The sequence below is a fragment of the Dipodomys ordii genome, unplaced genomic scaffold, assembly GCF_000151885.1.
Source record: "Dipodomys ordii isolate 6190 unplaced genomic scaffold, Dord_2.0 Scaffold167, whole genome shotgun sequence".
NCBI classification, from domain to species: domain Eukaryota; kingdom Metazoa; phylum Chordata; class Mammalia; order Rodentia; family Heteromyidae; genus Dipodomys; species Dipodomys ordii.
In genome coordinates, this window is record NW_012267383.1 from 1,092,542 (window position 1) to 1,118,585 (window position 26,044).

Sequence of the window (26,044 nt, forward strand, 5' to 3'; positions counted from 1 at the left end):
GGAAAACAATGGAGGGGCTAACAATGTAAAAATATATAAATAAATAAATAAATAAGCGGGGGAGGGAGGAAGGAAAGAGGAAGAAAGGAAGGAAAGAGAGAGATCTTGGCTCCTGTAACTAGTTTGCAGGATTAACATTTTCAGCTGTGCTGTTAGCTAGCTCTACAGCCAGGAGCCTCTAAAATATGGTGATGGGACTTCTTCAAATGTTGTAGTAAAGATTCAGTAACTTAATAAATGCAGATTACCCAAAGTAAGCATGGAAAATGCATATTTGGGTACTAGTGCTTACCAGCTACATTACACATGCATCTTTACATTTGTTTCCATCTTTACCTGTGTATGTATTTTGTCATAATTGTACACAGGAATTTTCAAACTGTGAGTTAATGATGTCTCTGATTTCATATTAGTACCAAGGGTCCTTCTTTCCTTATTAGTAATTTTTTTGTCCAACAACCAGAGATCTGATTCTTGTTATGGACAGCATATTTGCTTATTTGGGCAAGCCTTGTAAGTCATTGCTCAATGACCAGCCCATAGCACTCTGGACACTAGTTCATAACTGTTTTAATGTACTTCTACTTTTGTTTTTCAAGTTTCAGGTCCAGTCAAAATACTAGTTTCCAAAGCTTAGGTTTTAGAAGTGTTTTTTCTTCATTCTCTTCAGTGTGTTACATTATTTATTTGTAAAACTGTTCTGTTAGACCAGTTGCTGGTGCCCATATCTCTAATCTTAGCTAATCAGGAGGCTGGTATCTGAGGATCATAGTTCAAAGTCAGCCAGGGCTGACTACTAATTAACTAATTAACTACTAAAAAGCCAGAAGTAGGGGCTGGGAAGGTGGCTCAGTGGTAGAGCGCTCGCTGTGCATGCTTAAGGCCCTGGATTCAATTCCTCAGCACCACATAAGCAGGAAAAAAAAGCCGGAAGTGATGGTGTGGCTCAAGTAGTAGAGTGCTAGCCTTGAGCTGAAAAGCTGAGGGACAGTACCCAGGCCAAGAGTTCAGGCCCTATGACTGGACCCCCACCCCCAAAAATAAAAATAAAAAGCCAGAAGTGGATGTATGGCTCAAGTAATAGAGCACCAACCTTGAGCAAAAAAAAAAAAAAGACTAGAAAAAAAAGGTCAAGGATGGTACTGGCTCAAGCCCTGAGTTCAAGTCCCAGGACCAACACACAAAAAAATAATTCTGATGGGGTTGGAAGGTATGGCTCATTTGGTAGAACACCAGCCAGTGAGCAAAAGTGTCAGGTACTAAGTTCAAATCCCAGTCTTGGACAGGAAAAAAAAGCAGTTCTGTTCTTTTTTTTTTTTTGCCAGTCACGGGGCCTGAACTCTGGGCCTGGGCGCTGTCCCTCAGCTCTTCAGCTCAAGGCTAGCGCTCTACCACTGGAGCCACAGCGCCACTTCCGGCTTTTTTCTTTTTTTGCTATGTGGTGCTGAGGAATAGAACCCAGGGCCTCAGGCATGCAAGGCAAGCACTCTACCACTGAGCCACCTTCCCAGCCCCTCCGTGAGACTCTTACCTCTAGTGAACTACCAAAAAGCTGTAAGTGGTTGTGGCTCAAGTCATAGAGTGCTAGTCTAGGGTAGAAGAAGCTCAAGGACAGTGCAAGGCCTGGAGTTCAAGCTTCAGGACTGGCACACAAAAAAAGACGAAAAGCAGATTGTATTTGATGCTAATTCTTTTTTTTAATCTTTTTTTTTTTTTTTGGTCAGTTGTGGGACTTGAACTCTGGGCTCACTCTTCAGCTCAAGGCTAGCTAGCACTCTACCACTTGAGCCACAGCACCACTTCTGGCTTTTTCTGTTTATGTGGTGCTGAGGAATCGAACCCAGGGCCTCATGCAAGCGAAGCAAGCACTCTACCATTGAACCACCTTCCCAGCCTGAATTTCTTTTTCTTTTTTGTCAGTCATGGGGCTTGAACTCTAGTCCTGGGAGCTGTCCCTGAGCCCTTCAGCTCAAAGTAAGCACTCTACCACTTGAGCTCCTGCACCACTTCCTGCTAATTCTTTTTTTGTTGTTGTTGTTGGTCATGGGGCTTGAACTCTGGGCTTGGGCACTGTCCCTGTTCTCTTCAGCTCAAGGGGAGCACTCTACCGCTTGAGCCACAGCACCACTTCTGGTTTTCTAGTGGTTTATTGGAGATAAGAGTCTCAAGGATTAGGTGAAATGAACCTCAAGATAAGTATTCAAATATTTTTGCTTTCATGCAATTGTTTCTAACATATTTATAAGGCGATTTCTTTGTTGTATGTCCCTCCCCCACGGTATAACCCCTGCTTTTACTGTATTTGATGTTGGTATAATTTGTGGAGGGGAAGGGAAAAATCAAATTGTTTAAATAGGGATACAGGTGGACCCATTGCAACAATGAGATGTACAAGTTGTTATGTCAAAAAACGAACTTTACAACTTTGGCTGGTGGGGGGGTGGTGGGAAGGGACTGGAAGGGATGGGAAGGGGAAACAAAGGAGGAGGCTACAATGCTTGATAAGAAATGTACTCATTATCTTGCCCATGTATTTGTAACCCCTCTGTATGGTATTTTCACAATTAAAAAAAAAAAAGAGTCTCACGGACTTTCCTGCCCGGGCTGGCCTTGAACCGAGATCCTCAGATCTCAGCCTCCTGAGCAGCTAGGATTACAGTGCCCAGCTCCTGCTAATTCTTATTAGTCTACAAGTGTTGGAAGAGATTTTTGTAACTATAAGGGAAGGAAAAAAAGGTATACCTGGGGATGACAGAAACAGCCTCCATGATGCTACTCTGCCGTGCTTCACAGCCTATCCTGTCCCTAGGCCTGCCTTGCTCTTGCTCTTCTTCCTTTCCTTCCTTCCTTAGGAGGAAAATCATTTAGGAAGATAGATTCAGACTCACTGGAATAGTAATTTATGTACATATGCAATAGTTCATTGATGTCAGGTACATTATTTTTGTAATGTATAATAACCATGCAATTTTCCAAGCCTCTTCCAATTTTTTTTTGTGTGTGTGTGGGTGGTAGGGCTTGAACTCTAGGCCTGGGCACTATCCCTTGGCTCTTCAGCTCAAGGCTAGCGCTCTACCACTTGAGCCACAGTGCCACTTCTGGTTTTCTGGTAGTTTATTGGCAATAAGAGTCTCACAGACATTCTTGCCAAGGCTGGCTTTGAACCACGATCCTCAGATCTCAGCCTCCTGAGTAGCTAGGATTACAGGCATGAGCCACCAGTGCCTGGCCCAGTTTTTAAGATCATCAACACAGTATAGCTGGACTTACCTAATATCCTAAATAGTAAGATTTTGTATTTTCTACGTAGTATCTGAGACCACATGAAAAATAGCTCAGTAGATTAAACTTGTGGCAAAATGCACTGTGAATACAAACTTGACTATTCTGATTGTCTTATTTTTTTTATCTCTTGAGGGTCTGGAATAAGCAAATAAATATTTATAAGTGTTTTGAAACTAAAACAAAAAAAAAATCAAAAGCCTTAAAAAGTGGGTTGGAGGGGTGTCTTTCAGGAGGCAGAGCACCTGCCTAATAGCTCAGAGCCCTGAGTTCAAAACTCCAGTACTGCCATAAAAATTTTAAAAAAATACATAAAGCTGCAAAGCTCATGAGTGTGGATAATTCCTTATAAGATGCTGCCTGTGAGCTTGAGTTGCCATGCAGAGGTGACATGGGCTGGCTTTGTGAATGCAGACTGGCTGAGTTTAGCCAGCCTTCACATTGTGGGTGATGGCAAAAAGAGCTTTCCTGTCTTGTGGTTCCTATAGTCTGTCCATAGGCTCCAAGCCACACAGAGCCAAGCCCTCATTGTTGTCTGTGTTCTCTAGGCACATTCAGAGCATGAGTGAGATCAAGACTGATGTGGGACGTGCTCGGGCATGGATCAGATTGTCCCTGGAAAAGAAGCTTCTGTCCCAGCACCTCAAACAGCTGCTCTCTAACCAGCCGCTCACCAAGTAAGACCAGGCCTTTCAGAACCATTTCTGCTCCCCTGAAGTGTGTGCTGGCAGAGCACATTGTGACCGTATCATGTAAGCTGACTAACTGGTATCTCAGTGTGAATTGCTAATTCACAAGCCACATGTATTATTATTGTCCTATAGACATGTACTCCAGAAACTTCATGGTTGTAAAACTTCATGGTTGTAATACTTGATCATTCTGGGAGCGCACACCAGATTGCACAGCCAAAGAACAGATTGCTGTGCTGTAATGGGGTGCGGGAGGAAGCTGACTAGTCCACACAAGCTGACAGTAACATCTGAAGGATACACGAATTAATATAAACCTTGTACTGTAAAACTCACAACAAAGCCTGGAGTGGCTGGGCAGGGCATGATTGATCACACCTATAATCCCAGCTTACTCAGTCACACCTAATACTAGCTACTCCAGAGGCAGAGATCAGAAGAATTGAAATCTGAGGCTAGCCTGGGCACAATGGTAGCAAAAACCCATCTCAACAAAGCCATATGTGGTAATACACATTTTTATAATCACAGATAACAGCGGAAGGCCTAGGTAGGAGAATCATAGTCTAAGGCTGGCCCTGAGCAAAAAGATGAGACCCTATTGAAAAATATCTAAACCCAAATAGGACTAGGGGTGTGGTTCAAGTGGTAGAGTGCCTGATTTGCAACCACAGATTGCTACATTCAAACCCCAATTTCCTATCCTACCCTATCCCACCCCCCCAAAAAAAAAACGAAAGCCAAAAGCTGCTGGCTCATACCTGTAATCCTTCTTATAGCCTTTGTTTTATTTTGTTTTTGGTGGTTGTAGGACTAGAACTCGGGTCCTGGATGCTGTCTCTGAGCAATTTTTGCTCAAGATTCGCTTTCTACCACTTTAAGCTACAGCTCCACTCACCTCCACTCACCCCTCACCCCCCCCCCAGAGCTATCTGGAGATAAGAGTCTTATGGAAGGGCTGGGAAGGTGGCATGAGGCCCTGCGTTCAATTCCTAAGCACCACATACGCAGAAAAGCTGGAAATGGTGCTGTGGCTCAAGTGGTAGAGCACTAGCCTTGAGCTGAACAGCTGAGGGACAGCGCCCAGGCCAAGTTCAGGCCCCCACAACCAGCAGAAAAAAAAAAAAAAAGAATCTTATGGACTTTCCTGCCCAGGCTGGCTTTGAACTTCTACTCAGCCTTCTGAGTAGCTAGGATTACAGGTGTGAGCCACTGGGACCTGGCTCTGCCATTGTTTTTTTGTTATTGTTATTGTTGTTATTTTTTTCCTTGGTCGTGGGGCTTGAACTCTGGGCCTGCGTGCTGTGCTGTCTCTCAGCTCTTCAGCTCAAGGCTAGTGCTCTACCACTTGAACCACAGTGCCACTTCTGGCTTTCTCAGTGGTTTATTGGAGATAAAAGTCTCATGGCCTTTCCTGCCATGGCTGGCTTTCAACCGAGATCCTCAGTTCTCAGTCTCCTGAGTAGCTAGGATTACAGGAGTGAGCTACTAGAGCCAGCTTCTGACATTGTTTTTAAACTCTTGTCAGTATGATCAACAGTTTACTCATGGGCACCTGTAATCCTAGCTACTCAAGAGGCTAAGATCTGAGGTTCATGGTTCAATGTCATCCCAGGCAGGAAAATCCCTGAGACTCTAATCTTTAACCAGCAAAAAGCTAGAAGTAGAGTTGTGGTTCAAGTGGTAGAGCTCCAGGCTTCAGTGGAAAAAAACTAAAGGATCCTCCCCAGGCCTTGGAGTTTAAGCCCCAGTACTAGTACCACCCCCCCAAAAAAAAAGTCAGCTGGGCATGGTAGCTCACACCTGCAATCCTAGCTACTCAGGAGGCTGAGATCTGAGGATCATAGTTCAAAGCCAGACCTGGCAGGAAAGTCCATGAGACTCCTATCTCCAATAAATCACCAGAAAACTGAAAGTGGTGCTGTAGCTCAAGTGGTAAAGCATTTACCTTGAGCTGAAGAGCTGAGGGACAGTGCCCAGGCTCAGAGTTCAAGCCCCACCACCACCAACAAAAGTCTTTAACTGGGGGCTGGGAAGGTGGCTCCGTGGTAGAGTGCTTGCCTTGCATGCTTGAGGCCCTGGATTGGATTCCTCAGCACCATATAAGAAAAAAAACAGAAGTGGCGCTGTGGCTTAAGTGGTAGAGCACTAGCCTTGAGCTGAAGAGCTGAGGGACAGTTCCCAGGCCCAGAGTTCAGGCCCCACGACCAGACCCAAAAAAAAAAAAAAAAGGCTTTAACTGTTGATATGTTCATTGTTTGAATTATCTGTATGAGATGAAAGTCTCTTGTTTTATATGGTAGATGTATTAATTTGGAATCAAGGCATAATGGAAAGTATATCATGTGTTTGTTTTCCCCTTTAGGAAGCTCTATAAGCGCTATGCTTTCCTGCGTTGTGAAGAAGAGAGAGAACAGTTTCTGTACCATCTCCTCTCCCTCAATGCCGTGGACTATTTCTGCTTCACCAGCGTCTTTACAACCATCAGTAAGTCTGGAGAAAGGGGAATCATGTTTTCAAAAGTGAGACTGCAGCCAGATGTTGTGGCTTACACCTGTATTCCTAAATACTCAAGAAGCTGAGATCAGACGATCAGACAGAGTTCAAAGCCAGCCAGGCGGAAAACCTGTGAAACTACAGAAAAAGCTTGAAGTGAGCTGTTGCTCAAGTAGTAGAGCATCATCCTTGAATGAACGTCATCCTTGAATGAAAAGGCTAAGAAACAGTACTCAGGCCCTGAGTTCAAACCCCATTACACATAAATCTTTAGGATCTGTGTTTAAAAAAAACTAATTTTCCAGAAGTATACCACTAAACATCATTAACATTTTATAGGCCAGAATTATGAAGGTTTGGCTTTCCAGTCTCTGGTAGAGACAAACAAGGAGAAAGGCAGTTATGATGTCTACTAGTAGGACCAACATGTTTTTGAGGTTAAAATAGGTTTAAGAATCCAAAATACAAGCTGGGTACCAGTGGCTCACGCCTGTAATCCTGGCTACTAAGGAGGCCTCTGAAATCTGCCAGCTTGGGCAGGAATGTCCATGAGACTCTTACCTCCAATTAACCACTAGAAAACTGAAGTGGTGCTGTGACAGCTCAGTGGTAGAGTGCTGGCCTTGAACTGAAGAGTGCAGGGACAGCACCCAGGCCCCAGAGTTCAAGCCCCACAACTAACAACAACAACAAAAAGAATCCAGAATACCATCTCTTATGTCCAGCATTTTACCCCAGTACAGGGGATGGGAAGAATGTAAAGAGTAAGGATAGAGCATGCTGATGTACTCTTGTAATCCTAGAAGGTAAGAGGCTGAGGTAGAAGGATCATAAATTCAGGGCCAATCTGGACTACATAATGTAGCAAGACGTTATCTCAAAAAAAAGAGGGGGGGGTTGGAATATGACTTAGTGATAGAGTGCTTGCCTAGCAGGCACAAAGCCCTGGATTCGGTTCCTTAGCACCAAATAACAGAAAAAGCCAGAAGTGGTGCTGTGGCTCAAGTGGTAGAGTGCCAGCCTTGAACAAAAGAAGCTCAGGGACAGTGCCCAAGCCTTGAGTTCAAGCCCTAGGACTGACCAAAAAAAAAAAAAAGCCTCAAGATATTGTTTACATTTGCCAGTGCTGGGGCTTGAACTCAGAGCCTGGACTCTGTCACTTAGCTTTTATCTCAAAGCTTGTGCTGTACCCCTTGAGCTACAGCTCTATTTCTGTATTTTTGGTGGTGAAGAGTCATGGACTTTCCTGCCTTGGCTGGCTTTTGAATCATTATCCTTATATCTCAACCTTCTGAGTAGCTAGGATTATAGGCGTAAGTCACTTGCATGTAGCATTGCAGTTTTAAAAGAAGAAAAACCCATTTAGGATTCCTAGGTTTCTCTTTATCTGAAGAATTGAACTGCTTCATGAAAAAAAAAAGTATTCTGGTTTAATAAGATTGCTATTTTTATACTTAAACTGTGAAATCACTGTTGTGCCTTTGTAGGCCTCTGCAGCCCTGACTGCTGACCTTACCTTGGCCTTTTCTAATCCTAGCAATGCAAGACATGAACACCATCTCTAGCACTCCCTTCCGCTTTCCATTTCAAAAGTCATTTGACTAAACCATGAAAGGATGGGCTTTCTCTAGAAATTTCCTCCCTTCAGCAAAAATAAAAGGATCAGAAAGGAGCTTGTCCACCCAACACACAGTCATTTGTGTACATTTAGGGAGATGAATCATTTACTCTACCCACTTTCCTGATATGAGTTGGCTGATCTTGAGCTCATATTGTGAGGCTATATCTATTTTGCCTTGTCTGGAGTGAGTTTCCCATCCTGTTTGTATCTGTCTCTAGGACGAGTCCTAATGCCCCTCTTGGGACTGTGTAGAAATCCCAGAAAGTTACAGAAATCAGCCAAAAGTATTGATTCACCAGGCATCAGTGGCTCACGCCTGTAATCCTAGCTATTCCAGAGGCTGAGATCTGAGGATCACAGTTCCAAGCCAGCCCAGGTACATGAAACTCTTGTCTCCAATTGACCACTGAAAAAAGCCAGATACAGAGCTGTGGCTCAAGTGGTAGAATAACAGCTCTGAGTGAAAAAGCTTAGATACTGTACACACAACTGAGTTCAAGTCCCAGTACCAATGTACACAAGCATATGCATACGCACAGATATACAAATAAGTTTGAGTTAACCCCATTTGAAAAGACAAAACATATAATGTCTAACTTCATGCTGCCAAGCTTGAGCCAAGATCTATATGGTAGAACAGTGACATCTAGTGGCCCATCATTAGAAGAACCTTGTCAGTATGATCAACAATTTACTCCTGAGCACCTGTAATCCTAGCTACTCAAAAGGCTAAGATCTGAGGTTCATGGTTCAATGTCATCCCAGGCAGGAAAATCCCTGAGACTCCAATCTTTAACCAGCAAAAAGCAAGAAGTAGAGTTGTGGTTCAAGTGGTAGAGCTCCAGGCTTCAGTGGAAAAAACTAAAGGATAGCACCCCAGGCCGTGGAGTTTAAGCCCCAGTACTAGTACCACCCCCCCAAAAAAAAAGTCAGCTGGGCATGGTAGCTCACACCTGTAATCCTAGCTACTCAGGAGGCTGAGATCTAAGGATCGTGGTTCAAAGCCAGCCCTGGCAGGAAAGTCCATGAGACTCTTATCTCCAATAAACCACCAGAAAACCCAGTTTGAGCTGGGTTCCTGTGGCTTATTCCTGTTGTGAAATCCTAGCAAGCAACTCCAGAGGCTGAGATCTGAAGATCATGGTTTGAAGACAAGCCTAAGCAGGAAAGTCTATGTAACTTTTATCTCCAGTTAACCAGAAAAAAGTTAGAGCTGTGGCTCAAGTGTAGAAGGCTAGCCTTGAACAGAAAAGCTAGGGGATAGAACCCCTATATGCTTGGGCTCTGAATAACCACCAAAAAGCTAGAAGTGGAGTTGTAGTTCAAGTGGTAGAGCACTAGCTTTGAACAGGAAAGCTCAGGAGCCAGGTGCCAGTGGCTCATGCCTTTAATCCTAGGTACTAAGGAAGCTGAGATCTGAAGATTGCATTGGTTCAAAGCCAGCCAGGGCAGAAGTGGTGCTATGGCTCAAGTGGTAGAGTGCTATACTTGAGCAAAAGCAGCTCAGAGACAGTGCACAGATCCCTGAGTTCAAGCCCCAGGACTAGCAAAAAAAAAATCATACAAAGCAAGTTATCTCTGAAAAGCAAATTAATAGATATTGATACATAGATTGGATTCATGGGTGGATACATAGATAATAATCCCTAATTATATTTTTTCATGAATTTCTACCTTTTTCTTTCAGTGATTCCCTATAGGTCAGTGATCATCCCAATTAAAAAGCTGAGCAATGCGATCATCACGTCAAACCCCTGGATCTGTGTGTCAGGAGAGCTAGGAGATACAGGAGTAATGCAGATTCCCAAAAACCTCCTGGAGATGACTTTTGAGGTAAGTCAGCTCATCTCAGTCCAAACAGAAAGTGTCCTATTTCCTCTATAGGAGTCTAGTTTTGCTTTCATTTTTTTCTTTGAATCAAATAAAATAAAGAACACATAAGCAGACCAGATTATTTCTGCATTTATAGGCTATTTTATCATAGGCTGTTGTTATCTAATGCATCTTACATTAGTCTAGTCTTGTTATTATTTTCTTTGTTAAGTGCTACCTTTCTGCTTGTAATGGGCTATACCAGGTCTTATTCCTTGATTTCCAGTGCTGGACATAGATTCTCCCAAGCAGAGAGCATTGGAAATGCTTCTTCCCATCCTGGATCCAGCTATCCTTAGACACAAGCACCAGAGTTCCAACACTTGCATGCTCATGGCTTTTAGAACTGCTGTAAGGAAACTCAGTTGGCAAGATAAGAGAAGCCACCACTTAAAAGGCCAAATTAGCTGGGAAGATGGCTCAGCGGTAGAGTGCTTGCCTTGCATACATGAGGCCCTGGGTTCGATTCCACATGAGCAGAAAAAGCCAGAAGTGGTGCTGTGGCTCAAGTGGTAGAGTGCTAGCCTTAAGCTGAAGAGCTGAGGAACAACATCCAAGCCCAGAGTACAGGCCCCACAATCGACCCCCCCCAAAAAAAAGGGCCAAATTATGAGTCTATTGGAGAGCTTGGAGGACTGCTGGTGGACTCATGTCTCAAAGACCAGCAGCCCTGAATGCAGCTAGCACAAACCTTATATAGGCCAAATCCATATAAGGTGTGTAGAATCAAACCCAACAAAAGTGTTTTACATGAGCAAAGCAAACCAGATGAGGATACTTAAACCTAATAGAAAAGCAAACCATCAAAAATCAGGAGAAATCAAGGGCCAATTATGAAGAGGAAGCATAGACCTAGTCTTCTTCAGAACACAGAGAGACACCAAAAAAAAAAATCTAACATACCACTTACTTCAAGTGATTTTATGAAATTCCCTTTTAGGTAAGCACCAGTGGCTCGTGCATGCTTGTAATCCAAGCTACTCAGGAGGCTAAGATGTGAGGACCCAGGTTTGAAGCCAGCTCAGGCATAAACATTGCCCAGAGAGTCTCTCTCTCTCTCTCTTTTTTTTTTTTTCCGTCGGTCATTGGGCTTGAACTCTGGGCCTGAGCACTGTCCCTTAGCTTTTCAGCTCAAGGCTAGTGCTCTACCACTTGAGCCACAGCGCCACTTCTGGTTTCTGGTGGTTAATTGGAGATAAGAGTCTTGTGGACTTTCCTGCCCAACCTGGCTTTGAACCGAGATCCTCAGATCTCAGCCTCCTGAGTAGCTAGGATTACAGGTATGAGCCATCAGTACCCCAGCTCTAGAGAGTCTCTTATCTCCAATTAACCAGCCAAAATTGGAACTGTAGCTCAAATGGTAGAGCACCAGCCTTAAGCTAAATGATAGCTCCCAGGTCCTGAGTTCAGTCTTAGTACCAGCAAACACACACAAAAAATAATATTATAATCAGCTTTGTGGTCTCATCTGGTGAAGGATTCCTTGTATTTGAGTCCACATGCAGGTTAGTTCTGATACATAGGAAGACCTGTTTGGTTTTCAGGAGGGAAGTAGATCTAACTTCAAGTCTCTCCTCCTGTTCCTGGGCTCTAAGAATAGCAATTTCTTCTTCCAGTTGTAGCATTCTGCAGGAGTAATGGACTCACAGCCATCTGTTCATGAAAGATTAAAGGTCTGTGTTATAATATAGTATTGTGAGATAGTGATACTTAAAGTCACAATCACATTTTAACCTTCATAAGGCAAATTGTCATTATCATGGTCTATAATGTTTGTGATTTCTATGAGCTTTGACAACACAACTATTTTTTCCACATCAGGTGATATTTACATTTCTTTCCTTTTGCTTATCTGTTCCCTCTTTCCCTCTCATTCCTTCCTTCCCATCGCTGCATTGACTTGCTTAGTTTTTTGTTGTATTTTTTTGCTCAAAATGATTTCTTCTAGTTCCATTTCCCTGCAGATGCCATTATTTTGCCTTTCTAATGGCTGCATAATATTCCGTTGTATATAGGTAGCATATTTTTTGGATCCATTCATCTGTAGTGGGGCATCTGGGTTGTTTCCATTTCTTGGCTATTGTGAACAGTGCTACCATGAACATGGAGGTGCATGTGTCCTTGTTTCCTGGTTCTTGTTGCTCAGGGTAGATGCCTAGGAGTGACATGGCTGGGTCATAGGGGAGGCCTATATTTACCTTTCTGAGGAACCTCCAGACTGCTTTCCAAAATGGTTGTATTAGTGTACATTCCCATCAGCAGTGAAACAGCGTTCCTCTTTCTCTGTATCCCCTCCAGCATTTGTCATTGGCTGAATTTAGAATGCGGGCCATTCTGACTGGGGTAAGGTGTTATCTCAGGGTTTTCTCTATTTTTTTTTTTGGTCCGATCATGGGGCCTGAACTCTGGGCCTGGGCGCTGTCCCTCAGCTCTTCAGCTCAAGACTAGCGCTCTACTACTTGAGCCACAGCGCCACTTCTAGCTTTTTTCTTTTTGTTTATGTGGTGCTGAGGAATCGAACTCAGGGCCTCAGGCATGCAAGGCAAAAGCTCTACCACTGAGCCACCTTCCCAGCCCCCTCAGGGTTGTTTTTATTTGCATTTCCTTTACAACCAGGGATGATGATCATTTCCTCATGTGTTTCTTTGCCATTTTTATCTCTTTTTCTGAGAAGTCTCTCTTTAGCTCCTGTGCCCATTTAATGATTGGTTTGTTAGATTTGGGAGGGATTAGTTTCTTGAGTTCCCTGTATATAATAGATATTAGGCCTTGGTCTGATATATTACTGGTAAATATTTTTTCCCAATTAGTTGGCTGTCTTTCTAGTTTGGTTACCTGTCTTTAGCTGTGCAGAAACTTTTTATTTTAAGGTAATGCCATTTGTCTAGTCTCTCTCCAATTTGTTGTGACCCTGGGAGTCTGTTCAGGAAGTTCCTGCCTGTGCCTGTAAGTTCAAGTCTCTCCCCTACTCTGTCCTGCAGTAGTTTCAGAGTATCAGGTTTGATGTTAAGGTCTTTAATCCATTTTGAGTTAATGCTAGTGCATGGTGACAGTATGAGGTCCACTTTTAGTTTTCTGCATGTGGCTGTCCAGTTTTCCCAGCACCAGTAGTTGAAGAAGCTGTACTTCTTCCACTGTATGTTTTTGGCTCCTTTGTAAATATCAGCTAACTATAGGTATGTGATTTTATTTTTGGATCTTCTAATCTGTTCCATTGGTCTTTGGGTCTGTTTTTGTGCCAATACTAAGCTGTCTTTGTTATTATGGCTCTATAGTAGAGCTTGAAATCTGGTATTATAATCCCTCCTGACTTGTTTCTTTTTTTTTTTATTGTAAAAATACTGTACAGAGGGGTTACAATTACATGGGCAAGATAATGAGTACATTTCTTATCAAGCATTGTAGCCTCCTCCTTGGTTTCCCCTTCCCATCCCTTCCCATCCTCCCCCTACCTCCAGGCCTCCCCCCCCCCCCCCCCCCCCCCGGGCCCCCCCCCCCCCCCCCGCCGAGTTGTTTCTTTTGCCTAGAATTGTTTTGGCTATTCTAGATCTTTGATTGTTCCATATGAATTTTTGGATGTTTTCTCTATTTCAGTAAATTGGGATTTTGATGGGAATTGCATTAAATTTGTATATCATGGCCATTTTCACTATTTTAATTCTGCCTATCTAAGAACATGGAAAATCTTCCCATTTGCTGGTGTCCTCTATGATTTCTTTTTTTAGGCTTTTGTAGTTTTCTTTTTTTCTTTTTTTTTTTGGGTCCGGTCGTGGGGCCTGAACTCTGGGCCTGGGCACTATCCCTCAGCTCTTCAGCTCAAGACTAGCACTCTACCACCTGAGCCACAGCGCCACTTCCGGCTCTTTTTCTTTTTGCTTACGTAGTGCTGAGGAATCGAACCCAGGGCCTCAGGCATGCAAGGCAAGCACTCTACCACTGAGCCACCTTCCCAGCCCAAAGAACTTTTTTTTGGGGGGGGGGGGTCTGGTCGTGGGGTCTGAACTCTGGGCCTGGGTGCTGTCCCTCAGCTCTTCAGCTCAAGGCTAGCACTCTACCACTTGAGCCACAGCGCCACTTCCGGCTTTTTTTCTTATTTGGTGCTGAGGAATCGAACCCAGGGACTCAGGTATGCAAGGCAAGTGCTCTACCACTAAGCCACCTTCCCAGCCCCTAGTTTTCTTTTTTTATATATATATAGTTTTCACTAAATAGTTCCTTTACATCTTTGGTTAGGTTAAGTCCTAGATTTTTTTTTTAGGTTATTGTGAATGTGGTTATTTCCTTCATTTCCTTTTCTGCTTATAAATTGTTGGTGTACAGAAAGGCAGCTGATTTTTGTGGGTTAATTTTGTATACTGCTACTTTGCCAAAGTAGTTTATAAGCTCTAGGAGTTTGGGATTGTAGTTTCTGGGATTGTTAAGGTATAATATCATGTCATCTGCAAATAGGAAAAGTTTAATTTCTATGCAGATCCCTTTAATGTCCTTTTCTTTCCTTATTGCACTGGCTGAAGATTCCAGAGCTATATTGAAAAGGAGTAGAGACAGTGGGCATCCTTGCTTTGTTCCTGATTTTAGGAATTGGTTGTAATTTTTCCCTGTTTAATATAAGATTGGCTATTGGTATGTTGTATGTGGCTTTTAAACCATCCCTTCATCTCTGGGATGAAGCCTACTTGATCATAACGTATGATTTTTTCTTACATGTTTCTGGATGCTGTTGGCTAAAATTTTATTGAGGAACTCTACATCTGTGTTCATCAAAGAGATTTGTCTATAGTTCTCTTTTTTTGTTGGGTCTTTGCCTGGTTTGGGATGAATGTGATATTGGCTTCATAGAATAAATTTGGGGTTGCTCCCTCTGTTTCTATTTCTCTGAGTAATTTGAGGGGTATGGGTATTAGTTTCTCTTTAAAGGTCTTATAGAATTCCATTCTGAATCCATCTGGTCCAGGGCTTTTCCTTGTTGGAAAGTTTCTAATTGCTTCCTCTATCTCATTGTAAGCTATTGGCTTATTTAATTGATTTATTTCTTCTTGGTTGAGTTTGGACAATTTGTATGTGTCTAAAAGTTCATCCATTTTTGCTAGGTTTTCCTTCGTTAGTGAGTATGGATTCTGGAAATAGTTTTTTATAATTGTTTGGATATCTTGGGTATTTGTTGTAAGTTTTCCTGTAGCATCCCTGATCTTACTGATTTGGGTCTCCTCGCTTTTTTTAATTAATCTTGCCAGAGGTCTGTCAATTTTATTGATTTTTTTTCATAAAAACCCAGCTTTTTGTTTTATTAATTTTATTTATAGTTTTCTTAGTCTCTATCATTAAGTTCAGCTCTTATTTGGTTATCTCACTCCATCTAGTAACTTTGGTTTCAATTTTTTCTTGCTTTTCTACCAGTTTTAATTGCATCATGAGATTATTTACTTGGTCTGTCTCTAATTTCTTGATAAGGGGACCAAGAGCAATAAATTTGCCCCTCAGGACTGCTTTTGCTGTTTCACATAGGTTTCTTAGTGATGTATATTCATTTTCATTGAATTGTAAGAACTTTTTAATTTCTTCTGTGACCCAGGTGTTGCTCAGAAGTATGCTGTTCAATTTTTATGTGTTTGAGTAATTTCCATTGTATGTTTTGTTATTGAGAACTAGCTTGATTCCACTATGGTTGGACAGAATACAGGGGATTGTGTCAGTCCTCTTGTATTTGCTTAAATTCTTTGTATGAACTATGATAGGATCTATTTTTGGAGAAAGTTCCAGGGCTGCTGAGAAGAATGTGTACTGAGTTGTTGTTGGGTAGAAAACTCTGTATATGTCAATTAAGTCCACTTGAAATATGGTATCATTTAATTTGGAGGCTTCTTTGTCAATCCTTTGGTTGATAGACCTGTCCTTTGGTGAGAGTGGAGTATTAAAGTCTCCTAGTATTGAATTTCATCTGTGTTTTCCCTGTAAATGTGAGAGTATTTGCTTAAGAGTATTTGGGTGCTCCAATGTTTGGATTGTATAAATTGATAATGGTAATATCCTCTTCTTGGATTATTCCCTGTATTAATATGTAATGTCCTTCTTTGTCTTTTTGTATTATTTTAATGAAAAGTTTGTCAGATATCAGGATGGCAACTCTTGCCTTCTTGCTGGGAGTATTTGCATGGTAGGTCTTCCTCCATCCCTTCACTCAGAGTTTGTTTTTATCCTTGGCTGTGATATGGGTTTCTTGAAGGCAACAGATAGATGAGTCTTGTTTTCTGATCCAATCTGCAGTTCTTTTTCTTTTGATTAGTGAATTGAGCCCATTAATATTTATGGTTATTATAGAGAGATGCATTGTGTTTCCTGTCATTTTCCTGCTTTCCTGTGTTTCTTCTTTCCTTTCCTCCTGTGCTTACTAAGTTGGTCTTCTAGAGATGTCTGTCTGAAGTAGATTCCTGATCCTGTTTTCTTCAGATTGTAATCCCCCTCTTAATATTCTTTGTAGTGCTGGCTTGTTGTTTATGGATTCATTTAGTTTTTCTTTAGTATTAAAAAATTTAGTTTCTCTGTCGAATGTGAATGCTAGTTTCGCTGGATATAGCAGTCTGGGTTAGCAGTTATTCTCAGGGCTCAGGTGGTACTTTCCCAGGCTTTCCTTGCATTCGGTGTCTGTGTGGAGAGGTCGCAGTGATTCTGACTTTTTTTCCCATTGTAGTATAGCTCATTCTTTGTTTTTGTTGCATGCAAGATCATTTCTTTATTGTTCAGCTCTAGCATTTTTACTATGATGTGCCTAGAAGTGTTCCTCCTGGGATCCTGTTTGCTAGGTGTTCGGCATGCTTCTGTTATGTAGGTCAGATATTCTCTTTTAAGATTAGGGAAATGTTTGGCAGTAATCGTGTTGAATATGTGTTGCATCCCTCTGTTCTGGTATTTCTCACCTTCGTCAATCTCAATTATAGGAAGGTTAATTTTTTTTGGGGGGGGGTCCGGTCGTGGGGCCTGAACTCTGGGCCTGAGCGCTGTCCCTCAGCTCTTCAGCTCAAGGCTAGTGCTCTACCACTTGAGCCACAGTGCCACTTCCAGCTTTTTACTTTTTGCTTATGTGGTGCTGAGGAATCGAACCCAGGACCTCGAGCATGCAAGGCAAGCGCTCTACCACTGAGCCAACTTTTTTGGCACTGTCTGCTTGTTCTTGGATTTCCCTTTGACATATTTTGAGTGTTTTTTCCATATCTATGACTTTTATTTCCAGTTCCTGCATTTTGTCTTCAGTACCTGATAGTCCATTTCATTCACTTTATTAACTGTGGCTTCCATTGTGGTTTGCATGGAGGAAATTGAATCATTTATGATTTCTATGTTGGTTCTCAAAGTATTAATTTTTTCTTTTAAAGAGGTGTGTGCTGCATCTATTTTTGAATGCATCTCTTCTTTGAAATTTTGAATCTCTTTTGATAATTCATTTATCTTACTTATTTTTCAATCTCTTTCTGTCCAAACTTTGCTTTTTCATCCCAGGCTGAAGCTCTTACCACTTGAGCCACACCTCCACTTCTGGGTTTTTGGTTATTAATTGGAGATAAAAGTCTTACAAGCCAGATGCTGGGGGCTCATACCTGTAATCCTAGCTACTCAGAAGAATTTAAGGATCATAGTTCGAAGCTAGCCTGGGCAGGAATATTCCTGAAACTCTTCCTTCAGTTAATCACCAAAAGCCAGAAGTAGAACTGTGTCAAAAGTGGTAGAGAATTCAAGCCACAGGGCCAGCCAAAAAAGTCTCAGATATTCCTGCCAAGGCTGGCTTTGAACCTTGATCCTCAGATTTCAGCCTCCTACATAGCTATAGTAGATTACATGCATGAGCCACTAGCACTTGGCTTCATTTTTTTTCTAGCTAGCACCCTTTCCAACTTACTGAAATCCCTGTCATCCTTCAAGACAAATCACTGTTTTATGATGAATAAGGTTTCTAGGTTCCTCCATAGCTTTCTTCTGCCCTTGTTAGGTCTGTAGTCTGGCACCCACCATGATGGATGGCCAGTGTTCATCATTCTCCTGTCTCTCCATGGGGCTCCCTAGTTTGTTTCTCTAGAGAAAATGCACAATAGGTCTCTAGTTATGAGATGGAGCTAAGTTCTACTGCAAAGCTGAGAAGAATGCAAAGCTGAGGTGGGATCACGGTTCTGATTCAGCTATGGTCCTGTCTCTGCAGTGCCAGAACTTGGGGAAGCTTACCACTGTTCAGATCGGTCATGATAACTCCGGACTGTTAGCCAAATGGCTAGTGGACTGTGTTATGGTCAGAAATGAGATCACAGGACATACATACAGGTAAGCAAGTGACCTCAGGAGCAGGTGACACAAGGTTGTAAATGGTTTTTGTTCTAAAGCTTTTTCTACTACCTTTTTTTTTTAACTTATGAGGTTTGAACTCAAGGCCTCCCAGTTTTTAGGCAGGTACTCTACCACTTGTATATTGCTTTATTTATATAATATAAAGTTAAGTACTCATTACCTGATTTATGAAACTATATTCCCTCTGTATATCACCTTTATAATAACAATTATAAATAAATACAAATTAAAAAGCTGCACCTGGTGGTCACACCTATACTTCCAGGATGTGGGAAGCTGGAGTTGGAGGCCAGCCTTCAAAAAGCATAAAGGAAGCTTAAAACAATTAAGAAAGATGTCCTCTCAGCTGTCACCTGCACTACCCTATGTGGACATCCTTTTTTTTTTTTTTTTTTTGCTTCTGTGACCTCCTTCTAGCTGGACTTGTGCTTTCAAAAGAATCTGCCCAAAAGTAACCAGACAGAACCAGGCACTTGTGGCTCACAATTGTAATCCTAGCTACTCAGGAGGCTGAGATCTGAGGATTGTGGTTCAAAGCCAGCCTGGGCAGAAAAGTCCATGAGACTCTTATCTCCAGTTAACCACCAGAAAACCAGAAGTGTGGTTTAAGTGGTAGAGCATTCAACTTGAGCTGAAGAGCTAAGGGACAGTACCCAGCCCCATACCCACAAAAATTCAACAAGAAAAAGAAGCACATGGCAAAATGTTAAGTCTGTGATAAGAGTATGGATGTCCACCATACTCTCCTCTCTACTTTTCTTATTTTTCATAAATAAACAGCCTTCAGGCATTAACACGCTAGGCTTTACCATTTCCATCTTAAACATCTAATTAAAATGAATAAACCAAAACAACAACTGAGCAGGCAGTGTGCCCTGCAGATTCCCATGCGGGCGGTGGCTGGGCAGAGGCATTGATGACGGGAGCCTGGAGAGGGTCCTCATCGGAGAGCTCATGGCATCCACATCGGACGAGGACCTGGCGCGGCAGTGCCGCACTCCCCCACAGCAGAAGTCGCCCACAAGCGCCAGGAGACTGAGCATCACCTCCCTGACAGGAAAGGCCACCAGTGAGTACTGCTTTCCAATGTGCCACAAAGGTCATATGTGGCCTCCAGCCACTAACAGACAACAGCTGCATTCATGCTATGGCCAGGAGATTAAGAAAGAAAATCGATGCCAGGCACCAGTGGCTCATGCCTGGAATCCCAGCCATTCAGTAGGCTAAGGTCTGAGGATTATGATTCAGAGCCAGCCTGGGTAGAAAAGTCTGTGAGACTCTTACCCAGTTAACCAGAAAAAAGCAGGAAGTAGAGGTGTAGCTCAAGTGGTTCTGTCCAGTACTGGCACACAAAAAAAGGGGAAGGAAAGAAGAGAGGGAGGAGAAGAAAGGGAGGGAGGAAAGGGAGGAAGACCTTTGCCTTTACCCATCCAGGAGACCAAAGGTGGGGAGCATCTGAGAGACACAGGTAGGGGTCTTCCCCACCAGCTCCTCACACCTAGAGAACTAATAGCATTTTGTGATAGGCTTCAGACCAGGTGACTTAAACCTCACACATAACAGGTGTTTTGTCAGAGGAAAGCAGTTGCGTGGCTTGGGTTAGAGGTTGTATGCCATCGGCTGAAATTGAATCTAGGGATCACTTGGATTCCTTTAAATCCATCCCAGGCTGATTGTGAACCAAGATCCTCAGAATCTCAGCCTCCTGAGTAGCTAGCATTACAAGCCACTGGTGCCCAGCCTAGATTCTTTCCATTGTGCCAAGATAAAGTGCTTGGCCAAGCCAGCCTGCTCCAGTGCAGTGGTTCCTGCAGAGTGGCCACCGGTGACACCCCATAATACTTGGCTTTGTTTATCTCTCATGAGAATGCAGCCACTGTGTTCATTCTTTTCCAGAACCCAATGCTGGACAGATCCAAGAAGGAATTGGAGAAGCTGTGAACAACATTGTGAAGCATTTTCACAAACCTGAGAAAGAGGTACTGGGGCCATCACATGGGCCTGAGGGGCTTTGCGCACTGCTCGTGCAGGTGGCGCAGTGGGCAGTGCACATACTGGGTTCTCCTGGGTAAGCTCTGGGCTGGCTACAGAGACCTGCTCCCTCAGCCCTAGCACTGTGTGTGATGCTTCACAGAGAGGGAGCCTCACTGTGCTGCTGTGTGGAGAAAACGGACTGGTAGCAGCACTCGAGCAAGTTTTCCACCATGGGTTCAAGTCCGCCCGCATCTTTCACAAGAATGTCTTCATCTGGGACTTCGTGGGTAAGTTAAGCAGATAGTCATTGTTAGAAGGTCATTGAGAGGCTTCTTGGAAAACTCCAGTATGTATAAATTCAAGTGAATAGGGCTAGTGATTAAGGAGGGTTTTTGTTTTCTTTTGTGCTGGTACTAGGACTTGAACTCAGGGCCTGGACACTGACCCTGAGATTTTTTTACTCAAGACTAATGCTCTAGCACTGGAGTCACAGCTCTACTTCCAGCTTTTTTGGTAGTGTAGTAGAGATAGGAGTCTCATGGACTTTCCTACCCCTGGCTGGTTTTGCAATGAGATCCTCAGTTCTCAGCCTCCTGAGTAGCTAGGATTATAGGCACAAACCACCAGCACCCAACTTGTGAGTTTTTTTGTCCGTTTTTTTGGCTTGAACTCAAGGCCTAGACACCGTCCCTGAGCTCTTTTGCTCAAGGCTAGCGCTCTACCACTTTGAGCCATAGCAAATTGATATAGGAGGATAAAGAGCTTAAAGGGACCCTGAGCTCCAGAGCAAATTTGAGGCCAACCTGTATACCTGAGTATACAACAAATGCAGGCAAGGATGAGGGGAAAGAAACCCACATACACTTAGTGCTGCTATGATGGAAGTCTGCTCTTCTCCAATTAAACACCAAAAAAGTCAGAAGTGGAGCTCCAGAAGCTATCTCAAGTGATAGAGTACTAGCCTTGAGCAAAAAGACTTAAGCAAAAGTCAAATGGAGCTTTCTCAAGAAACTAACAATAAAACTACCTAGCTACGCTCCTCCTGGCTGGGTATCCGAAGGCATGCAGGTCAACAATCAATGTACCTCACTCATGTTTATTTACAACATTACTTAAAATAGCCATGCTATCGAATCCACCTGGCTATTCATCACCTGATAAATGACTAAAGTGTGGTAAATATACACCACAGAGTATATCATCCATAAAGAGGATGAAGTTGTAAATTTGCAGGAAAAATGGATAGAACTGGCAGGCATTACATTAAGAAAAATAAACCAAACTAGAAAGAGAAATACCACATGTTCACTGTCTTATGCCAATACTAGATGTAAAAAAAAAAAGTATAAAACAAGGGGACTGTTTGCAGATACTAGCAAGCAGAAGTGACAACAAAAAAACAAAAGGAGAGGATACAAGGATATGGTCACAATATTCATATTCATATATGAAAATAGACTAAATCATTTCAAGGGAAGCCAGATGCTAGTGGCTCATACCTATAATCCTAGCTACTTATGAAGCTGAGATCTGATGATTACAGTTCAAAGCCAACTGGGGCAGGAAAGTCTATGAGTCTCCTATCTCCAAGTAAGCACCAAAGAAGTCAGAAGTGGAGCTCCAGAACGTGGCTCAAGTAATAGAGCACTAGTCTTGAGCAAAAGAAGTTTAGGCAGGGGCTGGGAAGGTGGCTCAGTGGTAGAGCGCTTGCCTTGCATGCCTGAAGCTCTGGGTTCGATTCCTCAGCACCACATAAGCAAAAAGAAAAAAGCCGGAAGTGGTGCTATGGCTCAGTGGTAGAGCGCTAGCTTGAGCTGAAGAGCTGAGGGACAACGCCCAGGCCCACAGTTCAGGCCCCACGACCAGACCCCCCCCCAAAAAAAAAGTTTAGGCATACCATCCAGGTTTTGAGTTCAAGTCCCAGGACCAGCACACAGAAAGAAAGAAAAAAAAAACTTTAAAGTGGGGGAAAAGAGTAAGAAAGAGTAGTGGAATAGAATTTGATCAATGTACATCATATGCATATATGGAAATACTACAATAAAATCCCTTTGTATAATTAGTATATACTAGTAAATAAGAAAAAACGCTGGAGATATAGATCAGTGGTAGAATGCTTGCCTAGAATGCATGAAGCTGTAGGTTCAAACTCCAGTGCCATAGAGTAAACTTTCCAATCTTCTAGAATGCAGCCTTGGTTAGAAAAGTCCTTACTGGGAGCATACTGTGCTGCCATGAAGCATGGGGCCATGTGGAAGTCATTCTCCCTTGCATGATGAAGTCATGATTTGAGCTAGAGGACCAGCTCCAGAATAAGATAAATGATGAGTCGTGCTGTATGGGAAGCATTGGTGTGGTTGCTTTCTTTCCTCAGAGAGAGCTGTAGCTTATTTCGAAACCACTGAGCAGATTGTGTACTGTGAGGCTGATGCCCTTGTTCAGAGGTCGTCCTGCAAAACCTTCTGCCACTACGTGAGCTCAATCAACGCTGCACCTAGGAGCATCGGGAAAGACGGCAAATTTCAGATCCTAGTTTGCCTTGGAGCCCGGTACAGTGCCACTTTCTCACTTTTCATTCCTGGGTGGGGGGTGGGGGTGGTACTATGGCTCAGACTCAGAGCCTGTATGCTGGCCTTTAGCTTTTTCACTCAAGGCTGGCACTCTACCACTTTAGCCACACCTTCATTTCTGGCTTTTTGTGGTTAATTGGAGTCTTAGGCATTATGCTTTTCTTTGAACCACTATCCACTTATCTCAGCCTCCTGAGTAGCCAGAATTACAGATGTGAGCTACCAGTGCCTGGTACATTGTGGGATCTTGCTGTGTGTTTTCTTCTTTAAGACTGTTTCCTATCCTTTTATTTTTTATTTTACCTTATATTTTTATAGTGTTCAATATCAGACTTAGAGCTTGAGCATACTGGGCAAACACTGTACTACTAAGGCATGCCCCCTAACTGCCCCTTATTTTGTGACTCATCCATTGGTGGGCTGAACATGTGGCTCAAATAGTAAAACACTTGCCTAGCAGGCACAGGTTCCTGAATTCAAACTCCAGTCTCTCTTTTTTCCCTCTTTCTCCTCTCTCTCTCTCTCTTTCTTTCTCTCTCCTCTCTGCTCCCTCTCTCTTTCTCTCTCTCTCTCTCACACACACACATACACATACATATACATACACACAGATACACATAGGACCTATACAATTTATTAATTTTTAAGCAGCTCTCAGAATTGTAGGTTCTACATATGGACCTTAAAAGATTGGTGGAGGTGTGCACATATGGAGGAAGGGGGGAAGGCACAGAATCAGTGGGAAACAGGTGAAAATATGCAGTGGCAGGGCGTACCTCCTGCACTGGACATTGATGATAGTGAACCACACATCTCATGGACAGAGATGGGAGGGAGGGAATGGGAGAGAATGAGGGAACAGATGGTATGAAGCAAAAGGTACTTATTACTTGACATATTTAAAGGTAACCCTGCTGAATATCACCTTTAGAACAACAATAAAGTAATTTAAAAAAAAAAGATTGGTGGAGGATAGTAATGGGCTCTGAATTCAAGACCTCATGATTGTTTGGCAGGTGTTTGAGATAGGGTCTCACTCTTGCTAAGACCTGTACCACAGTCCTATGCTTCTTGAAGTAGCTGGGATGTTGGGCACAGGACACCACATCCAATGATTGCTTGAGAAAAGGGGTCTAGGGCTGGGATTATAGGCATTAGCCACCACATTTTCTCCTAAGCTTTAAGAGATTCACAGTGGCCTTTCTTTGGTTGTCCTTGTCATGAAAGGTATTTGGAGGGAAGCTGAAGATGCTCACGCCACTAAGCAGCAAAAGATGTGACTTGTCCTGTAGGAACAGCTGGCTTCCAAAAAAACCCAGGTTCCCTATTTCTTCATAAAAGGAGCCCAAGTTCAGCTGTGCTTCTGCATTCTTTTTAAGTATGATCTGTGTCTCCATTTATTTCTACACTGCTCAATTTATTAGACCCACGCAAACCCTCGTCTGGGTTTCAGGATCTCCTGCTTGTGTTTCTGCTGTGATTTTTTTTCTCACCTCATTACATGAGTTTTGTTATTAAAAAAAAAAAAAAAGCAGCCATGCGGGGCAGCAGTTCAATAAATAAACTTCTCCTGCCTGAAAAAGAAAAAAAAAAAAAAAAAAAGCAGGACTGGCTTTGTAAGACAGTGAGACCCTGGGTTTGAGCCCTCGCACCACAGAGCGGTGGGGGAAGCAGCATCAGTGGCTCATGCGTATATAATCCTAGCTACTCAAGAGACCTGGAAGATCATGGTTTGAAGTTGTCCAAGACAGAAAAGTCTGTGAGACTTCATCTGCAGTTAACTAGCAGCATGCTAGACTGGAGGCTTTGCTCAAGTGGTAAGAATACCAGCCATAAGTAGGCTGGCTGGCTGAGAGCCAGAGGCCTTGAGTCAAGTCCTGGAACTGGCAACAAAAATTAGAAGCTAGGTATGAAGGCTTAAACCTAAATCTAGTAATCCTAACTACTTGGTAGGCAGAGATCAAGGGACCATGGATCAAGTTCAGTCTGGGCAAAAAGAAGTTGGCAAGCCAGGTGCCAGTGGCTTATTCCTATAATTCTAGCTATTCAGCAGGCTAATATGTGAGGATCCCAGTTCAAAGCCAGCCCAGACAAATCTGAGAATTTTTTATTTCAAATTAACCAGCAAAAAAGCTAGAAATGGAGGTGTGGCTCCAGTGGCAGAGCACCAAACTTGAGCAAGAAAATGCTAAGAGTCCAAGGCCCTGAAGTTCAAGTCCTGGTACTAGCGTGCGCGTGCGCACACACAGACACAGACACACACACTCAGACACACACACACACACACACACACACACGATATTCTGGGACAAAGGCATGGCTTAAGGACCTGCCTGGTAAGAACTAAGCTCTCAGTTCAAACCTTCCTACTACTAAAAAGAAGTGTCCCTTGCCAGGCACCAGTGATTCATGCCTGTAATCCTAGCTACTCAGGAGGCTGAGATCTGAGGATTGTGGTTCACAGCCAGCCCATGCAGGAAAGTCCTGAGACTCTTATCTCCAATAAACCACTCAGAAAACTGGAAGTGGTTTAGTGGCTCAAGTGGCACTTGTGCTAGGGCAGCACTCTACTCCTGAGCCACATACCCAGTGCTTCTGCTTCTTTTTGTTTGGGTTTAGATCAGACAGGCTCAAACTTTCAGTCTCCTGCTTACACCACTCAAGTACTGGGACTACAGAGAGGTGCCACCCTGCCTTCATTTATTTATTTATTTATTCATTCATTTATTCTTTAGTTGTAGGGCTTGAAATCAGGGCCTGGATGCTTCTCTGAGCTCTTTTACACAAGGCTAGCACTCTACCACTTTGAGCCACAGCACCACTTCTGGTTCTTTTCCTTTTCTTTTTTTTCGTCGATTGTGGGGCTTGAACTCTGGGCCTGGGCGCTGTACCTCAGCTCTTCAGCTCAAGGCTAGCGCTCTACCACTTGAGCCAAAGTATCATTTCCACCACTTCTGGGTTTTTGGTGGGTTTTTTTTTTTGAGTGGATAGTTAGAGATAAGAATCTCGTGGGGGCTTTTCCAGCCTAGCTAGCTTTGAACCATGATTCTCAGATCTCAGCCTCCAGTAGCTAGGATTATAGGCATGAGCCTAGCCCTACCTTCTTTTTTTTTTTTTTTAATCCGGTCGTAGGCCTGAACTCTGGGCCTGGGCGCTGTCCCTCAGCTCTTCAGCTCAAGGCTAGCACTCTACCACTTGAGCCACAG

At 43.0% G+C, this 26,044-nt stretch overlaps 1 protein-coding gene across 1 annotated transcript in view; it reads left to right on the forward strand.

The window, feature by feature from the left end:
- The window catches only part of Dennd5b (DENN/MADD domain containing 5B), a 164,433-nt gene that overhangs the window by 136,431 nt on the left and 1,958 nt on the right, over positions 1-26,044 (forward strand). The window contains exons 14-21 of the mRNA XM_013033412.1: positions 3,831-3,959; positions 6,340-6,461; positions 9,779-9,924; positions 18,152-18,270; positions 19,176-19,363; positions 20,191-20,273; positions 20,429-20,555; positions 22,643-22,817. Coding sequence (XP_012888866.1) covers positions 3,831-3,959; positions 6,340-6,461; positions 9,779-9,924; positions 18,152-18,270; positions 19,176-19,363; positions 20,191-20,273; positions 20,429-20,555; positions 22,643-22,817 — 1,089 coding nt within the window. The remainder of the gene's footprint in view (positions 1-3,830; positions 3,960-6,339; positions 6,462-9,778; positions 9,925-18,151; positions 18,271-19,175; positions 19,364-20,190; positions 20,274-20,428; positions 20,556-22,642; positions 22,818-26,044) is intronic.